The following is a 14,311-nucleotide window of genomic DNA, read 5'->3' as shown; positions in this document are numbered from 1 at the left end:
GACCCAGCAAGCATACACACACTTGTTAACACTCTCGCCTCTCCCCTCCAACCAACTGCAAATTTATTACCGATCTCCCAAGATTTTCTAAAATGATTTTCTGCAAAGAGGGCTGGAGCTTTGCAAGTGACAAGTGGCAGACAGATGGGACTTGTGCACCCTGCACCTGGAGCGTTGGGAAAGTGCCGGAGCTCTGTGGCAAGCCGCGGCTGTTTGCACTGCCCCATGGAGCTGGTGCCTGCCCTGCGGAGAGGGAGCAAGGGGGGACGAGTGTGGGGGCAGAGCCTTGAGCCTGGCTGGCCCCGCACGGAAGGAGTGATCATGGGGAAATCCAGCACTGCAGTTACTCATAATGATGGTACAGCTAAGATCTGGCTCCGTGGTAGGGCTCGGCCACCTGTCTGGGCTTCGTCCTAAGTTCTGTGTCTGAGCCTGAGCTGGAAGCTGGGCAGTCTCAGCTCCTCTGCCCCAAGCCTGACCACCTGCCCGTGTCCCACAGGCGGCTTCACAATGGTCGCGCTTCCACACGAGTGCTCCTGGGCTCGGTGAGCAAGCCCTGGAGCTTCCCAAGAGCCCTGGTTTCACCCAGTGCCCAAGTCTGCTCACCATCCAACAGCGTCAGGCACCAGCGGCAGGGTAGGGATGCTGCTGGCCCCAGCAGGACACCCCAGCAGCTTCCAAACCCCTCTCCCAGCACCAGGCACAGCACCATTTGGGCACATCTGGTCAAGCCCCCCTCTTCACCGCCCTTCTCTCTCAGGTGTGTCGGCTTTTAAACTCAGCTGAACAAATCACTCGCCGGGAGAACGGGGTGCAGAGTGGTAGTTATCCGTGTCTCCTCTCCACCGATGGAGCCTCGGAAGACCGCAGTGTTTTCTACCCCAACCTATTATCCTTTCCCTCTTGGGAGGCAACTTTCCAACGGGCAGAACACGTTTTCCCTTGTCACTCTCCAGCATCACTTCTCGCCTCACCCGTGTTTTGCTAAGATAGAGGGTTTATTGTAAACTTATTAATTACTTCATTTCTCCTGCGAGGAGCCAGGAGAAAAATTTTAGAGGCAGCCAGGATCTGCTATTGTGTTGGCGGAGAAGCCGAACGGGGCTGACGTCATGATTCATTTTCCCCATGACTGAGGAAGGCGACTCTCGGTGCCACGCTGCGCATATGAATCAGGCAGCGTTCCCCTGGCACAGCATGCCAGGCAATTCATCTTCCACCAGGACTTCTTCAAGCGGAATAGAAAACGCCAAACTTTTGCTGTTGCCTTTCACTCCGACGGCAGCACTTCGCCGCAAACCCGGCGGAGAGGAGGGCTGGGGAGATGGGGCCTGCAGCCTCCCCAGAGCACGCGCCTGTCCCACCGCTTCCCAGCAGCTGGGGCTGGAGCAGCTCTTTTCCGGGCCTGTCAACACTTTGACAGGTCCCCGAGTGACTCCAGCACGGATGGCCAGCCCTGCAGCCACTGTAGGCATCTAAGCTAGCTTTCTAGCCCGCTCACTGCTACGCTCTGCCCAAGCTTAGGAAGTGTGCTCCTGCTGTATTGAGAAGCCATCGATATACACAGAAGTTCCTAACAAACTAATCTTTTTTGCAGCATGAATGAGACTTGCCTGGAAAAGCTGAAGTAACGATGTCCTTCCTTCTCAGAGCAGTGCCAGCATCAACCCGTCGGCAGCTGGTTCCTTATCTGCTTCACATGTGGCAGCGCACAGGGAGAGCGCGGCGCACCTCCCCGATGAAGGAGTCGTACACCCAGTTTGGGAAGTGACACTTTATTATCAGGATAGAAGTATCCACTGTAACACAAAACGTCAGACTGCAGGGTGTCCCCGGGGGTGGAAGCTTCCCGTGGGAGGAGGGCCACCCCGGTCAGGTGAGGGGGTGCCCGCGGCCTGGCAGCAGGCAGCAGCGAGCACACCCTGAGCAGCTCCCTCCCACCCTCCACATTCCTGAGATAACCAAGGGCCCCAGGGTCTCCAGGAGGAAAAAAAACACGTGGGTGACATCCAAGCACACGACTCAACACGAGGTGTAGGGTCTTCAGAAGTCCATTTATGCTTGTTCTTGTCTGCTGAGTGGTGGCAGAGCAGGGGCTGGCACTCTGGGGGCTGAGACTCAATAACTGGACATCTTGACAATAATTTCACCCCCTCGGAGTGACGAGCTATGTGCAAGAGCAGGAGGTGTCCAAAGGAACCTGCTACTCACAGCTGATCCTTCCCCAAACCCTGCCCTCAGGGAACAAGCCCATCAGGAGGGGACCAACTTTGGGGCAGGAAGCACCAGCCACCCCCAAAGCCCACACTGGTCTTTCTGTCAGGGCCTGGATTTGGGGGATGCTTTTGGGGAAAAGGGTGGCTCCTCCAACCAGCAGTTCCCACTGCCTTCCCAGAGAGATGCTGAGACTGTCTGGGGAGTTACGGATGCATTTTACAGTTCAAAGGTGGGGAGTGGGCCTTGGCACAGGAGAGCCCTGGCACGGAGCTAGACTTGTCCACCCCCAGGAGGGAAATGATGCTTTTCAGGGAAAAAGGTGGGGTCTGGGAGTCAGCATGAAAGAAGTGGGAATAAGGAGTTTCCCGCAAAACAGAAGCAACCCAACGCCAAGAATTAAGGGTGTGAGGGGAGAATTTGTCCTTGCTACCTCATGAACACCAAGGGTGAGGCACCATCCTGCCTGGAGCTGCTCCAGGCCTGTCTCGTGGCGGGATCGGGGCGAGCTAAGTGATGGTCTGGCGGCTGAAGAGGTCGAGGGTGAGGGCGCTGAGGAAGGCCGGGATGCTGTCCTGGCGGAGCAGGTGCAGGTCGATGAGCTCCCGGATGGTTCGCGAGAACTCCGTTTCCAGAAGCTGCATTTTTCCACCAGAGGAGCTGGAGGCCTGAGGGGAAAGCAGAGCAAGCCCATTAATACAGCGGGGTTTTAATTCGCCTCCCACCACGCAGGGGAGAGCTAGAGCCATCGCTCCGCAGCCTCCTTCAGTGCGGATCCGCCTGTAATCAAGGCAATGTTATCTGCCGCAGAGCAGGTGCTCGGCGCACGCTTTAATTGGGCTGTTATTGAGTTCTGCCTTTCCAAAGTCTCCGTGCAGAAACCCCCGCGTGAGCCTCCCCGACAAACAACGGCGCGGTGGGGAGCAGAGCAGTTCCATCATCCTGGAAACCGCACGGGGACCAGGCTCTGCTGCCAGCACAGGGTGACCACCGTGGTGTCACCGTCACCACCACCCCGGGCTCGGGTGGCAGGAGCTACACACAAGAGCTTCCTAGGAAAAAGACTCCTTCCTGAAGTCCTCCCACTCCCGAAGGAGCAAGCGGGCCTGTTGGCACCCAGTGCTATTCCTCCCCAGCCAGCTGCTGATCCGCCCCGCATCCCTCGTGTTTGGGAGGTTTAAATCAGCCCCGCAGCCAAGAGCTCCAGAGGAATTATTCCAGAGACGCTCACATGAAAATGAGGGAGCTCAACATGTGGGAAGACATTACAAATCTCCTGTAACGTATAAAACAAGCAAGCAAAAAAAAAAAAAAAAGCTAAATGCAAGAGAAGGAAGGAATGCTTGAAGCCTCTCCTGCCTCCGGAGGCACGAAAGCTGCTTGTTTATTAATAAACAGCAAAAACATCACAGTACAAATGCTAATGTTTCCCCCCTGCCATTTTCCTCTTCAAAATGTTCCCACTCCTAATTGCTCTGCAGCTCTGCTTCCCCTCGCAGTCGGTGCCTGGCAGAGCCAGTGTCCCCCAGGGGCAGCGGCAGCGGGGCAGCCCCTGCCCCAAAAAAGATACCAGGAACCAGAGCAGGGATTGCCACATGAAGGGAAAACAGCACTTTACCTGCTGGGAGAGAAGGGAAGTGCTAATCGCTGAGGGCCCCAGGGAACCCATTTGTTCCTGGTTTCGTGTTTTCAGGAGCCTGGACACATCTGATGATGAACTTTTCGTGTATGTGTCAGTTCTGATTGCAAAGAGCGCAAGGTACCAAGGATGCCCCTGTCACCCCTGAGCCAGGGAGGGAATCTAAACAAGGTTTCAGTGTGGGAAAGTAAATTAGCTTGTGTTTAAATCTCCTCCACTTCATCTTGGTTGTTTTGCAGCGACTCCAAAGGATGTTGAGTGCCTTAATCCGCTGCTGCCCGTGGCTCCCCTGCTTGCTTGCTGCACCCCAGTGCACCACCGCATCGGGTTAAAGAGGCTCACGAGGAGCGGGGCCATCGGTGGCACGGACAGGGATGCACATCTGCAACCCAGGTAAAAGCAGAGGCTGTGGGGAAGCTCTGAGCTGGTCCGTGGGCCGGGTGCCAAGGAAGCAGCACAGGCTTTGTTTTGCAAATCCACCCTGGGTGCGGCTGACGGAGGCACCAGTTTCAGAGGAAGGTCCCGGTATGATGAACGCATCGCCTGCGTCTCCAAAGTCAGCAGTGAATTGGCTTCACTGGATTGGGAATTCAGTCTCTGCACGAAGTACACACTGCCTCCTTAGCAGCTTTAAAACACTCTTTGGGCACAAAATTAATTTTCTAAGAATTTACAAGCAAATCCATTAATTGGTTTACTAGTTTAATTAATTAAAGTTCTTTAAGAAATCTAGCATCCAGTGCCAGACCATTTGCTTTTATTTTATGCTCTCAGAAAGAGAGGAACATGAATGTTTTAAATTTCCCCTCTACTTTGAGCTCACTGGCGTCGCGAGTGAAGGCTACATTTGAATAATTTCTTTTATACCAGATTAATGGTCGTTTCTCTCTGCTATTCTTCATAAGTGAAGTTTCCTCCTTCAGCAGAAGCAGCAGAATAATGACCAGAGGAAGCTAGAGGTACAAACACGTGCTTCAGACAAGAGCGTTACTTCCCACTGCGTTCAGCGGGGCTGTGCCTTCTCTCTGTTGTTGGACAGTCGAGAGAGGCACCGTCTGCCCACTGTGGCCTCCCCAGAAATGAGAAAAAAAAAAACAACAAAAATCATCCAAAAGCCCCAAAGCATTCAAAACCCAGACATTTCACCCAGATTTCTTATGATCTCTTTGGTAACAAGAACAAGGCGAGAAGGCAGCCACTTGGAAAAAAGGCAATTCCTTCTCTGCCGGGAGATGTTTACATGCTAACTTTGAGGATGGATGCACTTGCAGTTTGGTTTGTTCAATCTCGCAGTGCTTTTAAAAAAATTTAGAACCTTGCTTATTTTCTGGGAGTGCTTTAAAATTGGTACCATTGTTACTGTTCTTAATATTTGTTTTTATTGCCTTTTTTTTCCTTCACCCATCTGTTCATAACGTAGAATAGACTGGGATATACAGATAGATTTGTTGCCTTTGAGCTCACCAGCAGGAGTGTCTTTGCAGCATGTGCTTTACAAATAAAGTGATTATAAGAAATAACAGCGATACGTTCCCATTAATTCATGGCATTTCTTCTCAAGAGTCTGCACGCTACCTGGTACCGCGGCGAGCCGCAGGCAGAGGGAAGCGCGGGGGCAGCTCGCGTGGGATGAGCGGGGAACCACGAGAAGGGAGGGGGATGTAGGGAAGGCAAGGGAGAGGACACTGGAGGCGATGCTCTGCAGAATGAACGCAGCAGGCTCCAGTCGTTTCATGCTGTTTCGGATCAGTGCAGAGTGTACCTGTGACTCCAGGTGTAAAAGCTGGCTTTACGAGACATAACACTGAAATGTCCTTACAAAGCTGTAAGGGCCCTACAGTTCTCCTCTTTACAGTTCATAGCTAGGACTTCCTCTACTCGTTTTCAATCAATTTTTTAATGAAAAAAAATAATAATCTCAACCCCCTAAGAAAACTCCTGGCCACAACCCCTGCTGACAAGAAGGTAAAGCTGACGCATCCACGCTCCATCTAACGCAATGACCGTTCACCCCGGCGGTGCCTCCCTGGGAACTCCAAGTCTAGATGAAGCCAAAAGCCTCCCAGGCCCATCTGGGAAATGCCCAGGATGCCAAAGCACTACCAGAACACCATCTCACAGGTACTCGTCACACAGACCTGCATTGGTTTCTTCTAATTAATGGGAAAAAATCTGCCAGGCTCACTAAACTACTGAGATTCAGGTCTATCTTATGTTTTATTCAGATCTCAAATGCTTGCAAAAAGGAAAAGACTCTGGCTTTCGCTAAGCCCCGTTACCAGTTCAGTCTGATTTAAGGCCTGTTGGGACCTCTTCTAGAAAAGCAGGGGCCATCAGTCTTTGCCCTGTGCTACGGCTCACTCGGTTCTGCTGGGGGATGCGACTCCTGCCCCAGATCTGAAGGGTGCCACCCTGTTTTCTCCTCGCAGGCTGTGCTACTCCACGGAGCGATCAGATCTGTGGGCAGATTGCATTATATTGCAAAACATGAAGGAGACAGGTCTATTTACCACATGGCGACATCAGCTTGCAGTAGCTGCTCCTGGCTCTGCTCGGAGAAAGGAGCTGTTAGTACAAGAGCTTTTCCAGGAGAATCAAGATCAGCTGCTGCCTGCCAGAAGGAAACATCATAAATCTTCCTTTTAACCCTGGAAATCGGTAAATTATTCAAGGCTTTAGAGTTTAGATACACATATAAATGTCTCAAAAAAACACCCGTGTGGTGGGAAAGCAAGTCCTTCTCTCCAGCAGGGCCCATCAGCAAGGAGCAGACGATGTGTAGGGCGCTGGGCACCCCTGCAGCCGGCAGGTCGTGCACTGCACAGCCCATGAAGGAGGCTCTCCCAAGAGTTGTCACTTTGCTGTAACACATGCAGGGCTTCTGGCTGCACTGATTTTGTCGACACGGATCTTTGTCCCCGTGTTGTTGCACAGAAACACTCCCTAAAAGCCAAGTCCCAGCATTTCCTTATCCTTCTCCTACCAGCTGCGAGGTGGCTGTGTCAGAAGGTCGGCGGTGTCTTGTTTGGTCATTTACAAGCTAGTGCGGTTCACATGTGCACCCAGGACTAGAGACATCATTTTTTACAATTTATTGTATATATTTACTTTCCTCTGCTGTGTAACATATCTTAGTAGCTAGAAAAAAACAACAAATGACCCTACTTTGGCTCAAAAACTGCCATCAGCTACAAACTGCCATGCAGCGTGAATGTAGTCATCCAAAGGATCCTTCTTGAAAAATACTAGCTGAGCATAAAACCTGGCGTTCTGGGGGTCTTCAGACTTTGCAATAAGATTGGAAAGAGGATGTTTGCATGCTCTAAGGAAATGGCTAACACGGGGATGTGGTATCATGAGAAAACAAGGAGTAAAACTGGAAAAAGGGAGAAGAGGGTTTTGAGAGTATCAAAGAATACAACTTGAGATTTCAGCACAGCGTGCATATTCTACCTCTGATTTCTACATCAAGAAAATGAAATTCAGGGTTGCAATCCATGCAAGCACGAGCTCCTGTATCTTTAAACACACCCATCCAAGGGGCTGGAGGCGGACTTCCCGATTGGATTCTGGTGATCTGAAAACGGGGACGGTGGAGCTTTGTGCCAGGCACGGCTCAGCTTGGGCACCCCAGCTGAAACACGTGCAGAGGGTGAGGAGGGGTTAAAGGAAGGGTTAAATCCAAGGCTTCAGCAGGGCTGTCAGGGTGGCTTCCTGCCCTTTGGCACACTCAAGCTGTTGCCTTGCAGATGCCGCTCACCCATTCCTACACTAGACAGAACTTTTCAAGTCTGAGATGTATGAGGGGTCAAAATGAGCAAGTGAATCATTGCCCAGTGACATTTACCCAGCGAATGTATCGTGCAGGCTCCATCTCTCATCCATTATGCTCCTTCCATAAGTCACTTTCTATGCTGGGTCCCTGCTCTGAATACATGAGGGAAACGGCCCCGAGTGTGCCAAGGGAAGGCCCAATGCGGCTTCACACTTGAGACATCCCCCAGAGCTCCTCCCTGCGGGTCACGCACGTCTCCTCACCTGACCGACTCCTTGTGCAGCTTGCCCTCACCACTCAAATCCCTCAGAACCTCCTGTCCTACAGGACGGCCACTCCACTCTCACTTCCCCAGCACCGTCCCTCATCAGCAGAAGTCCCCAGGGGCTGCTGTGCCATCCGATCACCTCTCAAAACCTCCCCAGTGCTATCACTGAATGTGCTGCAGAGCCTCCGCCTCCAAGTGCGTTGGGCACCCTCGTGGTACTGACGGCCCCTCGCCACCCACCGCCTACCTTGGCTCCCATTAATTTGTGTGAACCCTGTCACGGCCCAACAAACCAATTTGAAAACATCTTTTACGAAGCCGCCTGCCCTGACCTTTAAACAAGAAAATCTTTTTGTTTCTGCCTCTTGCTTCGGACGCTGAGATTTTTCTAAATGTCAAAGGCCGCCCTGCCCACACACAGCCGCTGCGCGGGGCCAGCAGCCTCCCCACGGCTCTGCCGGGCACCAAGCACAACTCCAAAGCGAAGGTGAGACCCCAGGATGCTCCAGGTCACGTCGGCCAGGCACACACACACAGGGGGATCCCACGGAGCAGCCGGCCAGAACACTCGAGTGCCCAGCACATTCCAAATGAGCTCCTGCTGCCGATGGATGCCCGGCGTTTGCTCTCCGGGAGCCAGCAGCCTGGTGGGAAGTGCAACTTTCGAACACAGACTGGTATAAATACGCATCATTGCCTATGAAAAAATAGTGTTTGCCTTCTTCACTGCTGCCCTGGGAGGGCTCTGTGGTGTGCAATGGACAGGAAAGCAAAGAGAAGGCGTGTGTGCACGCGTGTGTGTGTGCACACATGGAAAGTGCCTGCTGAAGTTCGAGCAATCCAAACAGGAGGCTTTGAGATCTGTGTAATTGCTCAAACTTGGCTCTCTCGGGTGATGATATCATTATCAAAATGCCCCAATTGAATTACGCCTCGCCAATCAATCTCTCCTAAGTATCGCGCGCCGCTCAAATACCAGGTCCCCAGGTAGCCACTAAATCACTTTAATTAGAGGCTGTTCATTTAAAATTAGAGAAATATTAAAAAAACAAAAAACAAATTGTACCACAAGATGTGCTTACGCCTTGAAATATTTATGAGGTTATTTAGCAAACTGTTTACTGGTTTCCTTCTCCCTTTTTCTGTGGCAGTGGGCAGGTTTCTGCTGGCCTCACAGGTTGGCCTTCCCAATGCAGCTCTTACAGGATGCTCAGCTTGGCATCAGTCAAGTCATCTGCCTTTCACAAATGACCATTCCTTGTCTGCTGTGAAGTTTCTCCCCCTGTAACATCCTCTTTGTAACCCAAAAGAGGAAGAGCACTTCTTTATAATAATTGCTTCTTGCCAAGACCTCTGACCTCTGTGCTGCCAGCTTGCTACATAAAGTGAATTTATGAGGCAGAGAGGGATGGATGCCTGTAAAGGGCCTTCCAGGAAATGTAATGAAAAAGCTGCTTTTAGCTGCTGAGCAAAGAAAAGCAAGTGCCTGGCAATGCCAAGAAGAAAATTGAAAGCTGGGGTGGGATAAGTGAGAAACAGCCCTGCGTGCGCTGAGATTTATAGCAAACATTTCCTTTCTCTTTCTTATTATTCAACACTGAGATGAACCACAACCCCGCAATGTCTTCGGCACAAGAGGTCACCTCACATACTTCCATTTTAATCAGGAGCACAACCCAGGCACTACACGCGGTGACAGAAGTGGTGGGGTCCGGGTTGTCTCACCAGCTCAGCACCGAAGAAACACAGCGCAGGGAGTTTATCCCTACAGCTACGTTTTGATGTACGAGAGCTACCCTGCACCCAACGTAAAAAAAAGAAAAATGTAAAAATGAGCACAGCCACGCACTGAAGTACCTGCTCCTCTCTCGACGGGGAAAAACGGTTGGTATTCGTCCCGGGGGAAGGTGCTCTGTGCAGCGGAGGGCAAGTCAGCATCTTCTCAAAGGGTTTCTCCCACAGGTTAATGCCCTTTAGACTGTCAAATGTGATGCCATAAAAATAAGATCAAAGGCTTTAAAATAAGGGAAGCGCATTTTATTTTTTTTTGGTTCATACTATTACTATTTTATATCTGAATATTCCTATAGAGCTTTTCATCCTGAAAGACAGGTCTTTGAACTGTTGTGCTTTCACCTAGCACTGAGGAGCAACCCCCGGGGTAAAATGTGACAGCTATTATCAGGGTGCATTAATGTTACTCAACAGTTCAGGACAGACAGAGACAAATATATCCAATTTAAATCGTAGGTTTGAAGAACTACTGCTCGGTGTGGATTAATACCCCTGCATTTTCCGAAAGTGCTTTCAGAGTTTTAAAGGACAAGAAGAGAAACCCAAATTCCCCGTCTCATCTGTAGGATGCACTCAGGCTCCCACCATTACGCTGTGAATTGAACATCAGCATTGTCAGAGAGGGAAGAGGGGAACGTAAATGATCCATCCCCAGGTTCTGATGGGCATCGCCACGCCAGCTATCAAGCACATTCACCCCGTGGAGATTTGCTGGAGTACCTAGAAATGGTTCAGCTGAATACGAGACCAGCGAGAGTAAATGACAGCGCGTTCATGGCACAGGGAAGGGAAAATTGCACTGGATGTCCACTCGGAGCCAATACAGACCTAGGCTACAGTCAGAGCTTGAGAGCCTAAATTACAACTTTTTAACAGGCCTCTGGACTGTTAAATACCATTCACAGCCAAATAGGGGGTGTTTATAAACGTCAACCGCAATGGAGTGTAGATGGGGGCAAGGCAGAGGGCTCACAGCAATCTCCTAACGCCATCCTATAAAAATCCAAACTAGGAAATGAAGCCTTTAAAGCCAATACCTCACGGGAAAGCTCAGGGTCTTTACAAATTGGTGCCTCTCCTTTACATATGGGGAAGATGTGACGATCCCCCAGCCATAGGCGCAGTACCTCTGACCTACAGCGAAGCCCTTCGCAGGGGCACATTATCACAACTGCTGCCACAACCAAGTGCTGCGGAGCTGGATGGCTGCGGCACCCAGGCTGCAGCTTTCCAGCCATCTGCGAGGTGACCACGTTGGATTGGTCAAGCTGCAGAGTGAGTAGCTAACAAGCATTAACAACATCCAGCCCATGTGTTCTGTCTAGTAAAATGCCAACCCATCTGTCTGTAACATTAGCGGCTCCACAGAAGCCATATGCGGGATAGACATAAATTAGGAAGAGAAAAATCTCCTGTTACTTTCTCTGAAATGATTCTGCAGTTGTAGCCTGCGATGCTAGGGACTGGGTGTTATTTAAGCTCTCTTTTCCCAGCCAAATCGCAGCCTCACATTGCCTTGCAGCCCTACCATCCAGAGGCAGTTTCTGGTCTGTAGCTGGCCCTGATGAGCACGGTGGCTTGGTGCAAAGGGAAAAGTGGGTGCGACTCAAGCCAGGTCCCAGACTTCTCTCCCAGGAGAGCCAGGAGCAGACAGACAACTTGAGGGATACACCAGAGACTGGGAAATGAACCCCATGCACGGGAGTCCCTATTTTGGAAGGCACTCATCTCACTAACCAGTGAAGTTGCTTGTCACGTTCTTCTCCATCTCCCCTGCTGGGAAGAGAGCTGAAAGCAATGGTGGAGCAGAGAACTGAGAACATGGGGTTTCTGGAACATGAGAACGAAGCTCCGATGGCAGAAATGGAAGAAAATCATCTGTGTGGGCTTTAATTCAGATGGCCTACTTCCCAAAGTGGGGAGAGACTCCACTTCTTGGGAGCTGCAGCTGTGAGCATGAGATCTGTACGAGAACATGAGCAGCAAAGTTTGCAAAATCCTGCAGTGACGAGGGACAGCTGGAACCACGGGGAGTTTTGATGGCAGCTTTTTGTAAGCTGCCCGGTTGCCTGGGAGATGGGCATCTGCTCCCCAGAGCAAACCAGTGCTCACCAACAGGCAGAACTTGCTGGAGCCTTCCCTGCTCACTGAGTCACACCAGACACGTGCCGTTCCTCTGCTTCGCTGCTTCTGCACCGTGCTCCTGCCAGGGCCTCTGCTTTCCTATCCTGGGATTCAAACAAATAAGCTGGAAAAACCACCGCGCGCCCCAGCCGAAGGGCTTGCACATGGCACAGGTGCGAATCGGCCATAGAGGCTTTGGGATTCGCTGGCTGCCAACTGGAAAACAAGCCCCCAGCACCCTCTTTTGGGAGCTGGGCACCTAGTTTTGCAGGAGATGGAGGGTGAGTGTGTGCCGGGGGAGGGAGGGAGGCTGGGGTGGTTAGCCGAGCAGCTTACACACACGTCTCACTGCAGCGACTGCTACTTGGCGATACAGCAGGCACCGGCGGGTGATTAATCCTCGTTTCTTGGCATCCTTCTGGAAGTCCTGTCTCAAGCAGGGTGGATGGAAGGCTGAAGAACTGAACAAGACCTTATGACCAATAATGGCTCAAGAGACCATCAGGGATAAACTGACTGTCCACCCGACAATTAGACCCTAGATATGTGGCTGTAGGATGGGCCAGTGCATGGAGCGTGCCTGTCCCTGGCTCATTGAGTTTGCAAGGCTTGTGGGGGAAGGAGTAACAGATGGACCTGATGGCAGATTACAGCTGAAGTTCTCACCATGTTTATTCATTACCCTCTTCTAGTTCTTGTTTGTCATAGTCTGGCACCCAGGGCTACAATGCAGGATAAAACCCTACCTCAAGGAAATCGGCAACGCGTTAGTCACCCGTGTGCAGAGCCAGCGCGCGGCATTACGGGCAGGGAGACTAAAGCCACCGCTCTACCAGGAGCAAGAACTGGTCAATAATTACTCCTTCCTATCAGACTGTGTGACTCACTCATAATTGTGACCTGCCGAAGTGGAATTTTAAGTGTTGGCTTTGAAAATAACGTTACTTGCTGTTGCAACACCAATAACCAAATTTCACGATCTTAGTGCGAGCTGAGGAGGATGCTTTTATTTCTCTTGCTGGCTCACAGTTTCTTCATTTTTCTTCATTTGCAATCGCTGTCATTAGCACCACTGTCAACAGGACTAAAGTGATCAAGAGTTGTCACTACCCAGGAAGTCTAAGAAGGAAAGGAAAGTCGGTTCTGTCTGAACACACACCACTTCTTTCCTGCGTCTTCAAGACTGAGTTTTAACCCTCACTAACCCACTGTGGGAAAGCACATTTCTCGGACAGCTTCTATAGCTAGAAGTCAAGATTTATGCTACAAAGACAATGTTATCACTTCAAAAATCTCACCATTTCTATCTCAACTTCAAGACTTTTGAGTGCATAAAGCTGGTGGTACTGGTAGCTGCATTTGTGGAGAGGCTCAACCAAATTGGTCGTCCATGGACAGGAAAAAATAAAGAGTGAGGTAGTAAGGAAACCAACCAGTTGGGCTGTGCAAACCAAGTGTATTTTGCTTTCAGGAATTGGGGTTGTAAAAGGAAACCCAGTGTTGTAAAAGGAAACCCAGTGTCCAACAAAGAATCCCAGGCCGCCTCTCTCCTCATGCAGACAATGCTGATCCCACCGCAAGGAGGAAGCCCACACCTGAAGAGACAAAGGTTGCAGCTGAATGGCGAAGGAACAGGAAGGTTTCAGTATTCAGTGAGAAAGGAGAAGAAATTCTAGTGTGTCCCTTAGGAGCCCCTCAGACCTTTGGGCTACAACGCATTTGCTGAAAGCTTCTGCTGTAGCCTCCTGTGCTGTCATTTGGCACTAAACTCCTGAAGAACATGGCAAGACAGCACCGCTGGTTCTCGTGTCTGGATGAACATGCTGCTCTTCCCGTGGGGAAAAGGAGAGGTCTTCTAGTTAGTGAATGCGCCGTGTTCGAGCAACCTCGGAGGGATGTGCCTGGGGCCCTCCCCGGCTGACACACATCCGACTGATTGTCTCTTCCTGCCGCCGCTCGCCCACTGACATGCTGCCATCCACCAGGCAGCTCCTCGCGCTGGAGGTGCAGGGGGGGAAGAGATTTATGCAGACACCATGTATGCAATTATGAAAACAGAAGACGACACCCGGATATCACACAAATTGATGCATTTTTGCTGGCAGGCTTTTTGCATGATCCAATAACAGCTGTCATGCTCCAGCCTCTCTCATCTGAGCTCTGCTACCACTTCAGCATCTTTCCGCATCCTTTAAGAGGGCTTTCTTCCTTCCCTCGTGCAGCTTGCTCCAGATGCCACAGCAAAGCTGGCAATAGCATGGGATGCAAAAGGAAGACAGCATGATTGCCTTTCAGAGCAGCATTAAAATGTAACGCTCACTTCTTTAGGCAAGATGCAGCTAATTAGCAATGACCTCGAGGCAACCAAGCTGCTCAACCAGCAATCTCTCCCACTCTCGAGCTCTTTAAAATTTGCCCTTTCCCTGTGCCAAGCCTTTCGTCAATCCTCCCTAAAGCCCAACAGCAAACTGCAAACGTACACATACAGAATCCATTG

The 14,311-nt window shown here is 50.9% G+C and overlaps 1 protein-coding gene across 4 annotated transcripts in view; it reads right to left on the bottom strand.

The window, feature by feature from the left end:
* Positions 1 to 2,280: 2,280 nt before the first annotated feature.
* Positions 2,281 to 14,311, bottom strand: part of MAD1L1 (mitotic arrest deficient 1 like 1) — a 349,790-nt gene continuing 337,759 nt past the window's right edge. For all 4 annotated transcript variants that reach the window (XM_035339410.1, XM_035339411.1, XM_035339412.1 and 1 more), the window contains one exon: positions 2,281 to 2,882. In XM_035339410.1, coding sequence (XP_035195301.1) covers positions 2,724 to 2,882 — 159 coding nt within the window. In that variant the 3' untranslated portion in view covers positions 2,281 to 2,723. The remainder of the gene's footprint in view (positions 2,883 to 14,311) is intronic.

The sequence above is a fragment of the Oxyura jamaicensis genome, chromosome 14, assembly GCF_011077185.1.
Source record: "Oxyura jamaicensis isolate SHBP4307 breed ruddy duck chromosome 14, BPBGC_Ojam_1.0, whole genome shotgun sequence".
Classification (NCBI taxonomy): domain Eukaryota; kingdom Metazoa; phylum Chordata; class Aves; order Anseriformes; family Anatidae; genus Oxyura; species Oxyura jamaicensis.
Note: the sequence above shows the minus strand (reverse complement) of the source record. Positions and strands in the feature narration are given on the sequence as shown.